We start from the raw sequence: 17,958 nt of genomic DNA on the forward strand, positions 1-17,958 counted from the left end.
AAATATTAAATAAAATAATAATTACTTAGATTTTTATAAAATTAATAAGTAAAACTTTTATAAAGCTTTTTTTATATTTTTAAAACTATATTTTTTATACTTAATTTTATATAAACTATTAATTAAGAAATTTAAATATAAAGATTTTATAAAATACTATAAAAGATTTAAATATAACGTTAAGCCTATTTATAAATATAATAAGTTAAAAATATAAAGGTATTTTATAAAATATTATATAATAGTTTTTTTCTTTTTTAATATATTAAAGAAGAAGGTATATTTTAAAACTACTTATATTTAATACCTTTTTAAAGATAAAGGGTATAAGGACTTTTAGAAATTAATAAAAGATATAAATTTATATAGCCCCCCCCCTTATAAATATAAATATATAAAATAAATTAATATTCCCCTATTTCTTTTATTATATTAAAACGTAGTAAATACCTAATTTAAACTTAGCAGCTCCTACTATCCTAGTACTTAAATAAGGACTTATATAACTAGCTTACTTAGTAGACGTTAATAATAAAATAAATAAATAAATAAATAAATAAATAAGTCGCCTGGGCAGTAGGAGGGGCGGACAAATACGGCTCACCACTCACATTGCTTCTTTACCCATTCATTAGCTAACAGGATGCTTCCATGCTTGGTAAGAAATCCAGGTCTGAACTATCGCTACAATAAGCCCTAGAAAACCTAGCAAGATGGCAATAAATATTCCAGCTAGCGTCGCCAACATGATATGCCTGGCCTTGCTCTTCTGGTCCAGCCAGGTCTGAACAAATCCCCGAGGTTTGGGGTTCTCAATTTCATCAAAAAGGTCCATCAGTCGAGAGCCCCAGTACTGAAAAGAAATATTATTCTCATTAATGCGTCGGTACGAAGCAGAACCGAAGCGTAGACAATCTGGATCGAACGATTCCTTTGAAACGAGAGATCGAAGTAATGCTTGCGAGTCGGAATCCAAGGGGAAGAGAAGCTGAAGTGAGTCAAGAGTTTCGAGAGCCAGTCTGCGACTGCCATGGGTCAGTATTTTGGTGGATATCTCAGAAGGTATCAAGTGCCCTGTACCTAATTAATGCTTCTGGAGAAGATAGACACGCAATTGGATCAATTGAAGCTCTGAGATGCTCTTTCAGTACGCTAGTAAAATGGTAGATTTTCACAACTCCAGTCTTTTGATCAAGCTTCAGGTGTTCCCTCAGTTCTGCCGTCCCTTCAAACTTCAGACCGGCAATCTGCTTCAGCTTTACTGCAGACAGTTCCGCTTTTATGTCGGGAGATGCTTGATTCTCGTCATTTAAACTCGGGTGCTCTCTGACGGGAAAGACTGTTGCGACAAAGTCGAGGGGTGATTGGTCGCTCCGCCAAACACAAGGATCGGTACCGAACTCCAAGAGACCTCCGCCTTGATCTTCGATGCGACAACCAACCATGAGTAGTACCCTCATGGCCAGGTTAAAGGCCCGATGTTGGTCAGCAAGCGGTGGTAGTTCCTTTTCCACATTATTTCTTGCCGAGAAGAACTCTGTGGTTAGTTGCATCCGCGGCAGAGAAGGCTTCTCTTGCAGCAGACGAATGATGTCGATCAAGTCTTGGTGGTAGCTCAACGCTCTCGGGTCATCGGGAATCAGTGATTCAGGAACATAGGATCCCGTCACTTCTTTGTAGAATTGAAAGAAGGGCTCGAGTCTCAAAAGCCGGCGGTGCGGACAATCTTCCCCAACGCAGGGTCTCGCAATTGAGCAGAGAGCACATGGTGTCCAACCCCAAATTGTTTGACATAGATTCTGGAACTGGGCGTCATATAAATCGACCAGTGGAGGGAGAAAGGGACCTAATTCGGCCATTGGGAAAGACGTTCATTGCGATCTTAGGCGGGGGAAATGCGAGAATGGGCGTCCGCAGATCCTTGAGGCTCTGCTGCCCTCTTTAAGATAAACACGCAAGTCCAAGGATCTTCGTCTCAAGATAAATAATCGAACTTCGGGCCAATCAGCTTGCGTCCTGCAGAGCTTGCGTCTCTTGACGCGTGGGGGAATGGCGGTGTCGATTGGGGGCCAAACTGCGCCATTGTGAATGCGCAGCCGCCCCCTCCCCGCTGCAGATCATCCATGCAGTTCATTACTCCTCCAGAAATCTCCGGCCTAAAGCAAACTTGATCATGAAATCGCAGCCTTGATTCCTCTCATTCTCGGAATCGAGAGGCAGCGCGACTCCATGTCAGCAGTTGTTGGCGAAGCCAGCAGCGTGCATGCTGGGGGATGCTTCACGATGGACTCACCGTCGGCAAAAGACGATGTTGTGCCCGATTCTGGGTATGCAACAGCCATGCCTTCTCCAGAGCAGAGCCAAACAGTGTCGGCCGTCTGTAGTGCAAGCGCAATTCCAACCAAGACAGTTCCGTTTCCGCTACCAACTGAGAAAAATCTGCTTCTATTCAAGAGAGAAGCAGTCCCGGCCACAATTGCGAGGTTCAATGAGATTGTCCCGGAGATTGAACGCCTTCTAGTGCAGTATATAAGAACGGCCAATAAACTCTTCTCGTCTACCACACCATATCGCCCTATGTCGATCCGCTACTTGGTCCTTGGGAAATCAGAAGCCGACGCCAAGGATTGCCTCGTCGTTTTCTGTCCCCCAAGCCAATGCAAGCGAGTGAAGCGATTCTTTGACAATCACCGGGCCGTTAAGAATCTCTGCGAGCCGCCCGATTTATCCGCCCCGTCTTTTCGACCGGTTGTCAAAGACCTGGCGCCTCAGCTTACAGTTTTGCACAGCGGCGAGGAAGCCCTGGAATCCACAGACTCAGAATTCTCCAGGGAAATTCCGGGTTCTACCTCGATCGAAGTTTATTGTTCCTCCCCGGCACCATCGGACAAGACCTTGTGCGGGACTCCAATTCGATTTACTAATCATGTCGGGGAGACTCGATATGGGACCTTTGGGGGTATCATCAAGTTGGTCCAGAACGATGGCTTCGAGTTGTACGGGTTGACAGCTGGTCACGGCCTCCTTGATTGGGAAGATTCTCCCTTGCCTACCAGTGATTCGGACTCCATGAATGATGATGATTCCTCTATCGATGAAGGCTCCATCGATGAAGATATGAAGGAACTTTTAGAGCTGGAATCATCTGACGGATCTATTTCAAGTCCTGAACCTGAAGCCGCTGATTCATCTCTAAGCCATCCCGACCCCAAGTTGGAAGAAACGAAATTATCTGAGAAATGGGCATTCGAGCACTCTCAAAAACTTGGAAACATTCTATCAACACCCAAGTATTACGCAAAAGGGAGTGGTCAATATCTTGACTGGGCCCTCATTGAGATTGATGCATCCAAACATCAGCCAAATTACCACCCATCGCTCAAGTCTAAAAACCTCGAATTGACCGCAGCTCAGAAGAGGCTTACTCCAGCTGCTCTTGGTCAGCCGGCCATTATGATAGGAGGCTCTCAGGGTTGCATACCCGGCACACTTTCATCACTTCCAGCAAGACTGATGCTCGGCCATGGTCAGTCATTTGTGGATGCCTATACCCTCTGTCTACAAGATCATACTGGTAAGCCTATTCAGGACACGGATTGCAACTTTGTATCTGATCATGACAGTATGCATTGGGGACTCCGGTTCATGGGTGATTGACCCACTTACGTATGAGGTATTTGGACACATTGTTGCGACTGACATGCTCGGCGACGCCTACGTGATTCCCCTTCAGAGCATCTTTGAGGATATTCGGACATGCCACCACGCGCAGTCGGTCAATCTTCCCACTTCACCCGACTTTGGAGCAAAGCTTCTATCCAGCAGTGCCGAACACCAACCGCCTAATGCTCCCGCTTATTCTCCAGAGGACGTACCAGCCAGGTCGCTAGAGCCAATGGGTGGCCCTTCAGTCTTGATTGAGGGACCTTCTAACAGCTTGTTTCGCTCTTCTGAGGCCCCTCCTCCCTATGATGGGGAGCTAGAATTTAACAGATCTCGTAATACCCTGAAATTCCGAAACCTTTTAATCTCACTATCCTTAACGCCCACTCATTACGAAAACCCTGGTCTGTTGGACGAAGCTCTCAGGCTTATTCCACTTGATCGTATCTATAGCGAAGCCGAGGAGCACTCACAGCTCTTTCAGGCTCAGGCTGAGAGCATGAGTATGGACAGACCAGAGTGGGGCTACGAAGATTGTGTTATTCAAGCACTACTGAGGCATGTTACCCTCTTGGCATACTATCACTCTCACCCCCCACAAGCTAATGTGATTCATAGGTGGTTTAAGAGAGACTTCTTTATTTGGGTAAACAACCCACCCTGCGACATCTGCCTGTCCCCTACAATTGCCCAAGGTTCAGTCGCACCAACCCCAGAGGAGTCAGCTTCTCGTGCATTTCGCGTTGAGCTTTACCGGTGCTCATCCGCAGCCTGCGGTACATATGTCCGGTTCCCCAGATATGCTGATGCTTGGAAATTGCTCCAAACTCGACGGGGGCGAGTTGGCGAATGGGCGAATTGCTTCACCTTGCTCTGCCGAGCCGTCGGCGCACGCGTCAGGTGGGTTTGGAATGCCGAGGACCACGTATGGACTGAAGTCTTTTCGAACCACCAAAAGCGATGGGTTCACGTGGATGCATGTGAAGAAATCTGGGACAGGCCATTGTTTTATGCAAATGACTGGGGAAAGAAAATGTCTTACTGTATCGGGTTTTCCTACGATGGTGCTGCAGATGTGACACGACGATATGTGCGACAAGACGGGTTTGCTCTAGAGCGGAATCGATGTTCCGAGGAGGATCTCGAGAGGATCATACGGGAGATTAAAAGTATCCGCAGAGCTAAGATGACCAAGGAGGAGCGTTTTCGCCTCGAGAAAGAAGATAGCCATGAGGACCGAGAGTTGCGAGGATACATTTTGATGACTTCTATTGCCAAAGCGGCCAATGACGTGGCCGCCGGCCCCTCAGAGGATCTATCAAAGAACACGGACGACAACCAAGCGCCCATGAAAGCAAGTGAGGATGTCAAATCGCTTCTAAGGCAACTCGAAACAAGCAGCCAACTAAGGTTACAGGATAACTAATTAGTTAGAGATGCTGACGTTATAAAAATATAGCAATGTACCCTTGGAAGCATCTTCTATCATCAAAGCAGCAAAGCCCTTTTCAACCAGTGAGAATAAATTGATACCGCGTATGGTCATTTACAACCCATCACACGCATCCTTAAGCAGGCGCCCGAGCATAGCATTCCAGATGAATGCCCTATCAATAGATCATACAGTAGGATTAGACTATGTATATTGAATTATACATTTTCGTATTCAAGGATAGACGACCGCCAAAAAACCGATTCAGAATCCTGGCGGCTAGCCTACCCTGAGAGATAAACATGGTTCTTGTCCTCAGGTGTGTTTTGCATTTCCTGCGTTATTCGACTGCTTATGTAAAGACTGTGCAAGTTAGAGCTTACCTACGTTTAAGAGCTTGAAGACCTGTATATGGGTATTTTTCGGTCTCTCGAGGTGTAGCTGATGGAAATTGGACAGCGCAGTGCATCGAGCCTGCCTTGCAGTCAGGCATGTACCTACCTAGTACTGTAGGTCAAGATTTTAAGTCATAGAGAAAAGTGCATAGCCAACGTGCAGGCGACAAGTTCTCTATTTATACGATAATTTGAATTAAGTAAAATATCACGCTTCGTGGAGTGTAATTCTGGCAATCACTCACGCGAGCATCATTAGTAGTAAGTTCGCGAATGGCTGGTTTGAGTGAACCAGCACTCTTACGCAGCACCGTTGGTGAGAATGAGACAGAAATGTTTGAGGCGACTAGGTTAGTTGCTTAGAGAAATCGTTCTGACTTGAAGGGAAACCTTTTGTTTGCACAGACCGACGGTACGATTGGATTTCCCGTTGAAGACCCGATGAGCTTGCCCTTTGAGGTGGCGGCTAGCACAAGCAAGTGAATATTACATGGGTATGAGCCCATTAAGGAGACATATGATCACTTGGACTGCATACAGTGGATTGCTATGCGCGGTCAAAAGTGGAGTTCGCAAAGGATGAAATGGAGAGCTTTCGGGTTGTGGTACAGATGTGCAACTCCAGTTCGACTCCAGTTCGAATTAAGACTCAGTCTCTGCATCCTGAATCGACGGGCCCTGACGCACGGCAAAGGGCGGAAACACTGAGGGTCCTGCCCATGAATCAATCGATCTAATCTACCCCAGATATAATAACAGCGTGGTTAGAATGTTTGAGGCACTTTCAAGTTCGCTTGATTCCTCTCCCAGTAATTTCTGAGCGGGTATGTAGCACAACGTTAATTTGTCTTGAATGCAGCTCTTAGGGGACACGGCAGGCTTTCGGCTCGAGCGCGCTGAGTTACAGAACCGATCCAAACCAATCGAGTCATGGGGTAGAATTTTTGGACTAAGAGAGATCTGGATATTCTCCACTTCAGACCGCAAACCCAACTCCGTATTCTACCTAGTCCTGTCAGCCGGTCAGCAAGCTCTGGAGCTTGATGCGCGTGTAATTTACATCGAACGCCTCCGAGGGAGCTCGGCTCCAAGTGATCATGTCGGGTCGTCGGAAATCACATCTCTTATATAAGTAGGGGTCATTCTCCCTACAATGGCCGCGTACGTCGGAAATACTACAATTTATGTTGGCATAGTGCTGCTGTGGTGGAGAGTCATTCTTCTTCCATGAAGCCCACAACGAACTGTCTATGTAATAGCACTTCCAAATGTCTCTATAGCACTTCAAACATAAGTCGAGCAATTCCATTCTACTACTTGCGCCAATATTAAAACCATGGCATCCACCTCAAAGACCAATCGTGGCTACATCACTGCAGCCATCGACTGGTTCGTTGGATGGAAGCAGGGACTCCCGCGCGAATCGTGCAGCTGGTGCGTCGAGCCCGTCCGTATCCCAATGCGTGACGGCATCGAGCTGAGTGGCGACCTTTATGAGCCGGTTGGGTTACCTAGGGGAACATCACCATCTGGACTGCTTTTTCTGTTCACACCATATGGCCGCGGGCTGCTCACCTCGTTGTCCTCGGGACATGCATTTGCAGCTCGAGGTTACCATGTCCTCATCGTTAGTATGCGCGGCACGTTTGGATCTGACGGCATATGCATTCCGGGAGAAGATGAGGCAAGCGATGCTGCAGACGTCGTTACCTGGATGAGGCTGCAGTCGTGGTATCCCGGTCGCTTTGGAACTATAGGAGCCTCTTTCAATGGTTGGGCGCAGTGGTCACTGTTGCGAGATCCTCCAAAAGATTGTGTGGCTTCAGCAATCTCAGTAGGACCTCACGATTTCTGGGACTGGCACTGGGGATCTGGTGCTTTTCGCCTTGAACGTGTCACATGGTCAAATCTACTGACTCACCAAGAAGATCCTGCACTTTTTCCTGCTTTGATGCGTCTGGGTTCAATCAAACGTTCCGCCGATGCTGCTCTCGAAGTTCTCCCTGTGAGAGACGGTATGGCGACTCTACTCGGACAGGGAGAGTCGTCGGCACTGGAGGCTGTAATGAGGCCATCTCCGGATGACGCTTACTGGCAGAACAAGAGGCAGCATGAGGCTATCGAACGCGTCAGCGTTGACATGCCCATCCTTCTCACTAGCGGATGGTTCGATACTTTTGCTCGGCAGACTCTGAAACAGTATCAACGATTACAACAGCGCGGCTGTCAGGTTGAGCTAATCATCGGGCCTTGGGATCATGGAGAGGCTGGCCAGGTCAAGGTTGGTGGAGATGTCTTTCGTTTCATTGAGAGAGCCGTCGGAGGCAAGCAGCCGGAGTCTGATGCCCCGAAACTTCCACAAGCTCGCATCTTCATTTCTGGATCTGACGAGTGGAAAACTATGACAGTTTGGCCACCGAAATCTTCACCACTTGTCATGTATCTGGATGAAGACAAGAGTATATCGGATCAACCGCCACCAAAAACAGCTAATTCTACGTCTTTCACCTTTGACCCAGCAAATCCAACTCCAGCTGTAGGCGGACCATTACTGTTCCCAATCTCAGGTCGCATTGATGATAGCTTTTACGCCGCCCGCACCGATGTACTTACATTCACTAGCCGTCCAATTGAGGATGAGAATGGTTTATTGGTGCTGGGCGTACCGTCAGTTCATCTTCCGCATTCTTCTGATACTGGACATGCAGATCTCTGGATCCGGCTGAGCGAGGTCGACTTGAATGGCGTGTCGCACAATATCACAGAGGAATACCGCGCGATTGATCCCAAAAGGAACCCTGCCAGCCCAGTGGTGGTTGACTTGCGTGATTGCGCACATCGGTTCCTCAAGGGCACCAGAATTCGAGTCACCATTGCTGGTGGCTCATGGCCGATCTATGCGAGGAATCTGGGCACTGGAGAGAACAGGATGACAGGTGTGGACATGCGTCCAACGAAACACACAATACAGCTTGCCGCCGGACAATCACGGCTGGTTTTGCCTATCCCACTACAAGGGTAGCGAACTCAGAACTTTTGATTCAGCATAGAGTAGCCGAAATAATAGTATCGGTATTCCCAACGCTCAACCTTTCTCTAATCGACACTAAGCATTAACTATACATCTATATAGCTGAGATGAACACTCCAGAGGAGTAGCTCTAACCCACCTATATGGTAATCAATAAGTTGTTATTCACCAGATTGTTCTACTGCTTTGCGTCTCACTGTAGATAGCCGAGTTCACAGTCGCTCATTCTAGATCGCTATGAGTATGTCCATCTCGGACAAGATAAAACATCGATAAAAAAGAACATCTCTTGCTGCCATTTATCAGCTAACCTCAAATGTGAGGACAATTAAATCCGCCATTAAAGCTATCTATCCCATAATAGGTTGTAAGAAGCACCTTTTCAAATGTTCCAAGACTTTTCCATGACGATACCTCCCAAGTGGTTACAATATCACCATACATCGTAGTCAGGTCCCTATCTGAACAATGCAGGTAAATCTCGCAGGAAGCCCAACAACTAGGTTTAATGGACACTGGTAGCATTTTTATGGCGTTCGTTTCTATACAGGTGCCGTTCCTGAAAGCCCAGTATAAGGTGTACAACTTGAATACGATGAGAACTGTCCGACGAATGCTTTCAGCAAGTATCCACATCTCCCAATTTGGTTCCATTTGGTGTAACTCCGTGTCTACCCGCCGGAGGAGCTTGAGCCCGTATGACTTGAGCAGAAACTCTTGTTGCTCTGCGAGGATGCGCTGGTGAATATTGCCATAGACGAATCTGATGATTTGGTAGAGCACAGATGCCTGAAGCCTGGCCAGATCCCCAAGAAGTCCGCTCTCAGGGTCTCGAACGAGCAAATCAGAGATCTCAGTGGCAATCACTCCAAATAGTACCGACCGACTACACTCATTTGAGGACACAATCCCCGTGCAGATACTAAAGGCTGTGCGCAGCGGTATAGGGAGTGTACTGTAGAATAATTTTTTGTGAATAAACATCGTTTCCGCTTGATTGGCGAACACGAGCGGGCATTGTAAAATCTGATCAAAAACCCATCCAAGTTCTAGTCGTCCAGATGCGAGCGGTTCATTGCCTATAAACAGCGTAGTAGGAATTACATGACGGCTTAGTTGATCTGCTCGCATCACGGCCTGGCTGTGGTTGGTTTGAAGTAGCACGTCGAGTCTAGCTGTCCTCTGCCCAGTCCCTCCAACATCGGTGGCCAGGCTAATTGAGCTCGATTCGCTACAATGCTGAAAAGCGATAATACTCAAATTCTCGGCGGTATCTCTTACTCGCAGCGGAGGAGGGTATACGTAGTGACAAGGCTTGTAGTTTCGTCTACATCTCTCGCAGATGGGATATTGTCGGTCGCATTTGCGCCGCGCTTTGAAGCATGGATCGCAAGATTCTCGTCGAATAGACATCTTAGTCGACGAAGCCCAAAAATTCTGACGAGATCTATTATTTATATTAGAATCTTAATCAGGAGGGGGCTAGGAAGGGTAAGGGACGCAAAGCATCCTACTCGCAAAATATATATCCGTAATTCTACGAGGTACGTTTGTTATCAAAACTGCACAATATCTCCACCGTCGGCTTTCAAATTCGTCCGCCCTCCTCGAAATTTGATATATATCCGTCATTTGCAGCTACATCTGCCTGTGATTGCTTCTAAGAACGCTACTGACCTCAGACCGGCCTCCCTAGGAATCATCTCCTATCAATTGCAAGTTGAAGATTATGTACTTGCTAGTCCACCAAATCTGGATGGGAAAGCGCCCAAGCGCCTTGTCTAAATGCCGCTAATGTAGGTAGATGACGCTAATGCAGGTGGATGATGCCCATCTAAAATGGGAATATTAGTAACAACTGGGGGTGGCGATGGAGTCAACCAAGATGCCTGGTGCTTGCTTACGTGAAGTGGCTGGACGCTTCACATGGCCGGGACTACAGTCTCTTTCAAGCAGTTATAAAGACCATCCACCGCCCCAGAGAAATTAGAATTATACATCCCATATGATTATTGCAAGAGGCTCAGTTCTCCGGAAAACAGTACTTTTGTCTCATTTTCATCACATATTTACCTGTTGCGTTGAGTGACACAGAAAAGATCCAGGATGCCTGCATTTAGAGATAATTTCCCACCAAAGCCTCAGTTCACCGAGAATTCCATCAGCAGCCAAGCTGGAAAGGCATGCCATAATACCACACATCTCGGAAAGATAGCCTAGCTGACTGTTTATAGGTATTCTTGGTGACGGGATGTTCAAGTGGAGTCGGTAAAGAGCTCGCAAAGATCCTCTATTCGCACAACGCCAAAGTCTACATCACCGCCCGATCCGCAAAGAAAGCCGAGGCAGCAATATCCGACATCAAGGCTGCGCATCCAGAATCGCAAGGGGAACTCATTTATCTACATCTGGATCTCAACGACCTGTCTTCCGTTAAAAAGTCGGCCGACGAGTTTCTCAGACTCGAAAACAGATTGGATGTGTTGTGGAACAATGCTGGTGTTATGCTCTCTCCTACTGGTACGAAGACAAAACAAGGCTATGAGGAGCAGATGGGTGTCAACTGTCTGGCAACTTTCCTCTTTACACAGCTTCTCACTCCGTTGCTGATAAGCACAGCAAAGACTGCTGCTCCTGGTTCTACTCGTGTGATCTGGGTATCATCATCGGCGACTCACCGCTCTCCTCCCGGGGGCATAGATTTCAACAACCTGGATTACAAAAAGGATGTAGACAAGTGGGCTAAATATGGAACCAGCAAAGCCGGGCTCTACTACTACGCAACGCAGTATGCAAATTTGCACCGGGGTGATGGCATCGTCAGCGTGTCTCTTCACCCAGGCAATTTGAAGACTGAGCTCCAACGCCATGTTTCGTCCCTGCAGATGGTGGTTATCAATATGATGGTGTATCCGCCGATCAACGGCGCTTATACTGAGCTGTTTGCCGGTCTCTCGCCAGAAGTGACTTTGGAGAAGAGCGGCGCTTGGATCCAGCCGTGGGGCCGCTTCAGCAGTCAGAGGCCTGATTTGGTCCAAGGTTCAAAGTCCAAGGCCGAGGGCGGAACTGGTATCGCAGAGAAATTTTGGGAATGGTCAGAAGAGCAAGTCAAGCCTTTTATGTGAGGCTGGGGATGAGTTTACGCGAGATAATTTGCCAACATGCCGTAGCAGCGGCTATACGGTCATCTCCTAAGGTCATAGTACAACTAAGCTAGGAACACATTGCTAACACACTTTAATGCTTTAAATCCAAGGAGCGCATTCCAAAAGTAGTCGAGTCTCTATTAATTACAACCAAGTGCAGCCCAAATATTCACGCAAGTCGTTTCACCCCGTCATCTGTGGCGACCAGATAGTCATGAAACATCAAAAATAAGCGGCTCATCCCCCCTTTGTGCCCTCCAATGGTTTGTTGCTGCCATGGCCTCCCAGCAGCCTTTGAGCAGAAACCCCCATTTCTTCAAGAAACCCTCCGTCATTTCCCAGCCGCTGGCATCCCACGGATTTCCCCAGACCAACACTCCGTTCATCTCAATCGTGTTTCTTCCTTGTTGGGGATTCCCCAACATGTCGCCACATATGTCTTCTGCGCGAAACAAGTGCATAGTACGAATGGCGTTATCACGCATGTTCGCGTCAGGAAGAAGATCGATCCACGTGTCATGCGGCACAGATTGCTGGAGCGCCGTTGGCATCAGTGAAGGTGGCGGTGCCGGGGGCGGAGTGAAGAGAGGCGTCGAGTTCAGTGCTTCGGTGATGTCGCACTCGGGAGGGATGAGATGCGTCACTGATAGAATAGTCATGTTTGTCAAGGTGCCGCGAAAAGCATTGAATTGCACGAGGGGAATGAGATGGTCAGAGGATAGTGGGAACCCTGTACTCCCATCTAGGCGAAATGGCAGAAATGAAGGAGTAGTAACAATCATGCATTTCAAGGAGCTACGAGAGGCGCGTCGCGTGCTATGAATGCATCGCCATGCAGCCCCAAGACTCTCATAAATATGAGTTTGCTCAGCTGCTGAAGGGAATGACGGATGGTGAGGCACGGTTTGAACAGCTTGCTGAGACGACTTGTCTTGCAAGAGTTTTCTCTTTCCTGCAATTATTTGTGAGCCAGAACAGCTATATGTACGGTAGTCGCAAATCAAGAGCATCACCAACTGTATGATCGAGAATTCAGACGATATTGCCTTTTGCGTCTGGCTTCCCTGTCTTTTAACCCAGTCCAGTTGTCGTCTTCATCCCTTGCCTAACCACATTGGTTCATTAGATGGTAGTAGGGCATTCCTGGATGAAGTGACTATTACCTCAGCAAGCTGGTGCATGGTAGACAATTCAATTCGGGACTCCATTTCTACTGGCGTCTTTGTATATAGTGATCCAGGGGCTGAGGTAGAATTGAAAGCGGGTGAGAGGTGACGCGATCTGATTTGGCGGGACTTGCCGATGAGGCCGCGGTAGTTTCCTTGTCGCCACGTGATCCAGGCGTTCCAAGTACGTGTACATGTAGGATCCCGTGCAATGAGGTTAGTAATGCCGGGCCCGACCATCCAAAGACGATAAGTTATCACGCAGTTAGTAATAGTAATGAGAAAGATCTCTGTAATCCAATCTAATTATATTGTGAATACTGTGATAACAACTGGCTATTTGAGTATCTGAATGAGCGTAGCGAATGTAACTTATATACCCAGTTAATTCTGGGCTTGTGTAGTATAGTATCAAACGAGTTGAGCGAGCTGGATACTATTGGCTGGTCGACCAATAGTTAATCTGGTGTCGCCTGCCCTGTAGGCCCATTGTCGCGACCATAGGTGCCAGGTCGTGACACCTATCCCATCCCCCTCCCTATATATGCTATAACAGCATTTACGACTGGTAGCAGCATTTGATAGATGTCCAATCCCACAGCGTGACATCAGGGTCATTATGTGATATCGGCCCGGACCAATCACCGGTACATCCGTCATTGTCATAGCCATAACATGAGGCTCCGCTGGTCACTTGGACGCTGCCGAGCAAGAAACCGTTATCACGATTATTGTAACATATACAATTGCTTCGCGCTTCCATGAAGTGGCTTCTCCCTTGGTAGTTAATCCCAGTCCACAGCGTACCCATGAAGAATGTAGGCGATCCGTCGGGGTCAGGTACCGCCGCTGCTTCAGTCCTGGCTTCTGGGATAGTAGCACCCTGGATTGATACTGATAGCATCAATACCGCTACAATATTGTATGATAAAAATCTCATTTTGCCGGCTTGAGAAGTCTTATCAAACTTGATAAGCTAAGGATGTTTGCTTCGAGCTACTTGGTTTGGAGTTGTTGTATGGATGGTTGTTTTTTAGGAGGAAACCCAATGAGAGGTTTGGAAAGAAGAAAGAAGAAAGAGAAGTCGATTTGTGAATAACTTTTAGGTCAAAGTTAATAGTGAAGGACAAGCTTAATTTATTTTTAAGAAGGAAGGAAGAGGCTCCTTATATACTAGAAAAGAGTTTTCTACTACTTCAAAAAAATAGAAAATCAGATAACATATCGTTACGCATATATTATTGCCAAGTATCCACCTACTTCGTATTGCCAGTAGTTATTTAACAGTGCCCTGATTAGGAAAAACGAGGGAGACAACTTATGTTCGTACTGATACATCCTTGTCGTTTCTTAGTGCTACTCCTACGGATGGAAATAGGCCCCAGGAATAAGCAGGCCGAAAGGCAAGAGGATGGACGTCCTTGACTGTATTAGAACTAGTATATTTGATGTCTTACTTTACCTAACTCCTATCGATCAAGCGGTAAATACGCAAAGTACTGCTATTTGAAAACGCTAAGCTTCGACCTGCTACTGGCTACCTGATGCTCACAGCGGATTACTGATCAGCCCACGTTGAGAAGTTTAAGCGTGCGTGCTCTTATGTCTGTGTCTTACCTTGTACTTAAACAGGTACTTAGCGCTAGTAACTCAAAGGATTTAGCTAATCGCGGGGGTTTTAGATCCGTGTGTCTTATCAATTTCTCCGAACCTGGTAAAAGATTCGGCATTGTTGGCTAATCGCCTCAAGTCACAAAGCTTTCCAATAGTAACTAGTTATTAGGATATTCGATCTTTACGGCCATGTAAGAAATGAAAGAGTGTTAAAATGTAACGTTGCAACTAGGGAAATAATTGATAAGCCTAAGCTCCTTTTATTATCTTACCAATTGTATACATCTTATCATCGTTCTATATAATTATTACTTCCTTTTGTTTACACTCAAGGGCGTAGGGGAGATGGATAGTATTATATGAAAGGAAATAAGAAGACTGGGTGAGAGTATATAAATCGTAAAAGATCTCTAATTCGGGGATTATAAGATTTATTTGGCAAATGGCCCAGCATAAGTCTCGGGCACGGAAACTGCTATCTCCATCTATTAATTTAGATGTAACTGATTAATAAGTTTATTATTATAACTATAAGTATGAAATTGTAATATGAAAGCTAATGTAAGTTAATATAGTCTTTATACTATTTTCCTTTTAGTATTCCATCTGCAATTTTCTCTGCCAGTGCCTGGTGGAAATAATCCACCAACATAAACTTAGTACAGGTTTATCTCTTGGGAATCCCTTTTATATTAACCTATAGAAGCTCAGCTTATTACATAGCGATGGAGCAGTTATTGATCCATGGGGATAGAAAGTACAAGGCCAGTTATTGCTGCTGCTGCTGCTGGATCCATGTCTGGATCTTGGATTTGCCACCACTGGAAATTATCCATGGGCCAGGAGGCTAACATTGGCATGCTAGGAGTGTTTAAGTAAGAAAGCTCTTCAGTGGTTGATAGAGTCTGGTTAGGTTGGAATATTGATGGCTCTGGGTTGGGAATTGAATGTAAAGGTCGAGAGGGGGTTAATGCAGATGGCTGTGTAAGAGCTGCATGATTGCTGATGTTGGTAGCATGAAATAATTGGTCCCATTCGGGAGAATCCTGAGATTTCATAGAGGAGAAGAACGGATATCGCCGAGATATCCCATCAGCTGCATTAAGCGGCCCTGGCTCGAATGGTGCCCTATTAATGGTATGAGAACCTCGAAAAAGAAAGTGCAACAAAGTAGACTGTACCGTTCCACATCCTCCCCAGAAAGCCCCTTGGGAACTTCGATGCCGTAAGCTCTGGCGGCAGCGCAACAAAATCCATGCTGGAATGCATTAGTAATGAAGGACTAATCAGGTGGTTTGGCATCACCCACGACTTTCTTAGCCAGGACTATAATTGGCATAGAATTTTCCAGAGCTCGCAGATTCAACTTCACCAGCTCCGTGACATCATCCCTGTAAGAATTCCTATTTTCTTGCCACCTAGTTGACGCGAGCAGAGCAGACGTCGAATCCCAGATACAAAGACTGAGCCACGGATCACGGAACAGATGATCCGGCTCGACTTTTAAGACCTTCTGTATCAGGAACGAAATATCTCTAGCGTGGGAGACATACCGATCTGAACAAGTCTGGATGAACTCGGGAGGAATTTGCGTTACGAAGCGTTGGATTTTTGAGCCTACATCTTCGGGAACGAAGGCGCCAAATAGAATGATACAGCATTGGTGATAATACGCATGGATCATGAGAAAGATGTCAAGATGCCGGCTGACTCTGAAAGTGTACATGTGACGCTCAACAAAAGCATAGTTGGCTGGTAAGTTGCGCCTCCATGTTTCTAACTCTTCACATAGTATGGAGAAGTTAGACCCTGGAAGCCAGGGCAAGTCCATCTTTGAGTCTTGGGCTTCTTGCATGTAACTATTACGGTTAGAAAATCAACGACTAAGAGCAGGATCATATGATAAGTGGATACACACGTCAAGATTTTGCGTCGAATCACCAGAATGTTAATCAGGTATGCGCAGTGATTAGAGGATTGCTTTATTGCCTCATCTTCAACCACGCCGCGAAGTTGACGAAGTGTCAGAGTCTTGCAAGGTTGTCCTTGGGTGAAGCTCCATAGATTGCATGGTAAGGGTACATCCATCAACAGTTCTAGGTCGATATGACTGTTGCTCTCGTAAAGGAGATCAGATACCAGCACCGCCCACATTAGGCGACGCCGGCACTCCTGCTGCAGAAATGTCCCCGGTGAGTTGGACTCATAGAGCTTAAGTTGCATCGACATTCGAGTAGCGATTCCTAAAACGTCAGTGCCACATCAACAATGACTCGAGGCAGTTTGGCACCATACCAACTAAGTTCCATGCGGAGGTATATTCTCCCTCGTGCATCTCGTGCAAAACAAGAAATTGCACCGCTGAGATGGTCATTGTTGAAACGTGGTCGAAGTTACTCGTGATCAAGCTCCTCGCTTCTGCCGCCCATTTCAGTCCGTTCCTACGGCTGCTGGAACCAGGAAGAAATTTGGACGACGATGCACAAATGGCGAGCAGTAGCAAGGCCGGTGCTCGGTCAAGGCCTTCGCACAAGTAGCCTGGATGCAAAAAGTTGTTACAACTGATTGGGTGGACATTCTCCAGGAAAGAATCCAGGTATGGTAGCAGTTCTTGGCCCGAGGGAGTTCCCAACGTGCGTATTTGTGGCTCGGATGGAGCCGGCCTTGGGCTATGGGCAGAGTTCACACTCATTTCATTCACCCGCCTCTCAGAACCTCTTTCTGATGCCGATACATCAGACTGACTGACTCTTCCCGGAGACGTGGAGAACTGTTCTTCTGCAGCATGGCTAGAGAGTAAAGTCGTCTCCCTCGCCTCAGATGTATCATAGCTGAGGGGTGAGTTCCTCGGTAGCTCGGCGGCTTGTTCTGAGCTCTCCGAAGGTGCATATCTCGGCGTGATCTTGCTGTCTAGTTCGCCCCATCGCCGACCAGCTGTCACATATAGGCATTGCGATTGTTTCCGTACACAAAAGGAGCATGCAGGTTTCTGAGCGTCGCACTTGAGCTTCTTCTTTCGACATGTCTCGCACGCAACTGGAATCCGCAGACGCTTGTGGCCAGCCTGAGTGAAATTCGAGGCCCGTGCTACCGAGTCTGTGCCTTGTGGAGAGAGGGGCGGCCCTACTGTGTGGTTAGTTATTCTCAGCACATTCCGTGGAAAGGCTACACGGCCAACCAACCTGTGGACAGACACTGAATGCCCAATTTCTCACAGCGGCGACACAGCCCCGGTCTTCCATCACATTTGACCTACAGACTCGTCAGACTCCATATCCGGTAGACCTTTGGTGTTCAAACTGACTTTTCTCTGGCGGCAAGTAATGCAACCTCGAAATTTGTCAGTCGCGGTTTCCCATGCATAAGAAACGAGTAGACGTGTTTTCTCACCAGCCATGATTCCTAATCTATCATTGGAAATTGCATATGCAGTTTCTCAAGCGCCCACGCCATCTCGGTGCTGAACTGGCGCGTATGGGGGATTGCACTAGCGACAGTCAGATGACATGGA

At 46.8% G+C, this 17,958-nt stretch overlaps 8 protein-coding genes across 8 annotated transcripts; 3 read left to right on the forward strand and 5 right to left on the reverse strand.

Moving 5' to 3' along the window:
• Positions 1–524: 524 nt before the first annotated feature.
• On the reverse strand, positions 525–1,999 carry V8C40DRAFT_259688 (uncharacterized protein). Its single transcript, XM_083219026.1, has 2 exons — positions 1,081–1,999; positions 525–1,025 (listed from the first exon to the last, which is right to left on the reverse strand). Exons 1-2 carry the CDS (start codon positions 1,857–1,859, stop codon positions 632–634), a joined length of 1,173 nt encoding a protein of 390 aa, XP_083066891.1. The 5' UTR covers positions 1,860–1,999; the 3' UTR covers positions 525–631.
• A 152-nt stretch (positions 2,000–2,151) lies between these two features.
• On the forward strand, positions 2,152–5,289 carry V8C40DRAFT_259689 (uncharacterized protein). Its single transcript, XM_083219027.1, has 3 exons — positions 2,152–3,574; positions 3,624–4,221; positions 4,282–5,289. Exons 1-3 carry the CDS (start codon positions 2,230–2,232, stop codon positions 5,087–5,089), a joined length of 2,751 nt encoding a protein of 916 aa, XP_083066892.1. The 5' UTR covers positions 2,152–2,229; the 3' UTR covers positions 5,090–5,289.
• A 1,215-nt stretch (positions 5,290–6,504) lies between these two features.
• V8C40DRAFT_285692 (CocE/NonD family hydrolase) lies at positions 6,505–8,512 on the forward strand (the record flags this gene model as incomplete). Its single annotated transcript, XM_083222427.1, has 1 exon — positions 6,505–8,512. Exon 1 carries the CDS (start codon positions 6,827–6,829, stop codon positions 8,510–8,512), a length of 1,686 nt encoding a protein of 561 aa, XP_083066893.1. The 5' UTR covers positions 6,505–6,826.
• Positions 8,513–8,833: 321 nt separating this feature from the next.
• On the reverse strand, positions 8,834–9,934 carry V8C40DRAFT_278875 (Zn(II)2Cys6 transcription factor domain-containing protein; the record flags this gene model as incomplete). Its single annotated transcript, XM_083221126.1, has 1 exon — positions 8,834–9,934. One exon carries the CDS (start codon positions 9,932–9,934, stop codon positions 8,834–8,836), a length of 1,101 nt encoding a protein of 366 aa, XP_083066894.1.
• Positions 9,935–10,526: 592 nt separating this feature from the next.
• On the forward strand, positions 10,527–11,646 carry V8C40DRAFT_285696 (short chain dehydrogenase reductase; the record flags this gene model as incomplete). The annotated part of the gene is made up of 2 exons (XM_083222428.1): positions 10,527–10,562; positions 10,756–11,646. The coding sequence occupies 2 exons, from the start codon at positions 10,527–10,529 to the stop codon at positions 11,644–11,646; spliced, it is 927 nt and encodes a 308-aa protein (XP_083066895.1).
• A 7-nt stretch (positions 11,647–11,653) lies between these two features.
• On the reverse strand, positions 11,654–12,932 carry V8C40DRAFT_259696 (uncharacterized protein). Its single transcript, XM_083219028.1, has 3 exons — positions 12,831–12,932; positions 12,685–12,772; positions 11,654–12,619 (listed from the first exon to the last, which is right to left on the reverse strand). The coding sequence occupies exons 1-3, from the start codon at positions 12,873–12,875 to the stop codon at positions 11,880–11,882; spliced, it is 873 nt and encodes a 290-aa protein (XP_083066896.1). The 5' UTR covers positions 12,876–12,932; the 3' UTR covers positions 11,654–11,879.
• A 417-nt stretch (positions 12,933–13,349) lies between these two features.
• On the reverse strand, positions 13,350–13,773 carry V8C40DRAFT_285697 (uncharacterized protein; the record flags this gene model as incomplete). The annotated part of the gene is made up of 1 exon (XM_083222429.1): positions 13,350–13,773. One exon carries the CDS (start codon positions 13,771–13,773, stop codon positions 13,393–13,395), a length of 381 nt encoding a protein of 126 aa, XP_083066897.1. The 3' UTR covers positions 13,350–13,392.
• Positions 13,774–14,947: 1,174 nt separating this feature from the next.
• V8C40DRAFT_259700 (Zn(II)2Cys6 transcription factor) lies at positions 14,948–17,913 on the reverse strand. Its single transcript, XM_083219029.1, has 8 exons — positions 17,838–17,913; positions 17,752–17,777; positions 17,630–17,699; positions 16,743–17,570; positions 16,366–16,690; positions 15,757–16,306; positions 15,629–15,705; positions 14,948–15,575 (listed from the first exon to the last, which is right to left on the reverse strand). The coding sequence occupies exons 1-8, from the start codon at positions 17,842–17,844 to the stop codon at positions 15,182–15,184; spliced, it is 2,277 nt and encodes a 758-aa protein (XP_083066898.1). The 5' UTR covers positions 17,845–17,913; the 3' UTR covers positions 14,948–15,181.
• Between the last annotated feature and the right edge of the window lie 45 nt (positions 17,914–17,958).

The sequence above is a fragment of the Trichoderma camerunense genome (genome assembly GCF_050948025.1).
Source record: "Trichoderma camerunense strain CBS 138272 chromosome Unknown V8C40scaffold_40, whole genome shotgun sequence".
Lineage (NCBI taxonomy): Eukaryota > Fungi > Ascomycota > Sordariomycetes > Hypocreales > Hypocreaceae > Trichoderma > Trichoderma camerunense.

Coding starts and splice junctions, on each gene's coding strand:
- V8C40DRAFT_259689 (XM_083219027.1), top strand. CDS start 2,230: ATGTCAGCAGTTGTTGGCGAAGCCAGCAGCGTGCATGCTGGGGGATGC. Junction 3,575..3,623: donor CTGTCTACAAGATCATACTG/GTAAGCCTATTC, acceptor TGATCATGACAG/TATGCATTGGGGACTCCGGT. Junction 4,222..4,281: donor GTTATTCAAGCACTACTGAG/GCATGTTACCCT, acceptor TGTGATTCATAG/GTGGTTTAAGAGAGACTTCT.
- V8C40DRAFT_259700 (XM_083219029.1), bottom strand. Junction 17,700..17,751: donor TTACTTGCCGCCAGAGAAAA/GTCAGTTTGAAC, acceptor ACGAGTCTGTAG/GTCAAATGTGATGGAAGACC. Junction 17,571..17,629: donor CATTCAGTGTCTGTCCACAG/GTTGGTTGGCCG, acceptor ACCACACAGTAG/GGCCGCCCCTCTCTCCACAA.
- V8C40DRAFT_259688 (XM_083219026.1), bottom strand. CDS start 1,859: ATGGCCGAATTAGGTCCCTTTCTCCCTCCACTGGTCGATTTATATGAC. Junction 1,026..1,080: donor TCTCCAGAAGCATTAATTAG/GTACAGGGCACT, acceptor GACCCATGGCAG/TCGCAGACTGGCTCTCGAAA.
- V8C40DRAFT_259696 (XM_083219028.1), bottom strand. CDS start 12,875: ATGGAGTCCCGAATTGAATTGTCTACCATGCACCAGCTTGCTGAG. Junction 12,773..12,830: donor CCATGCACCAGCTTGCTGAG/GTAATAGTCACT, acceptor CAATGTGGTTAG/GCAAGGGATGAAGACGACAA. Junction 12,620..12,684: donor TCTGAATTCTCGATCATACA/GTTGGTGATGCT, acceptor AAATAATTGCAG/GAAAGAGAAAACTCTTGCAA.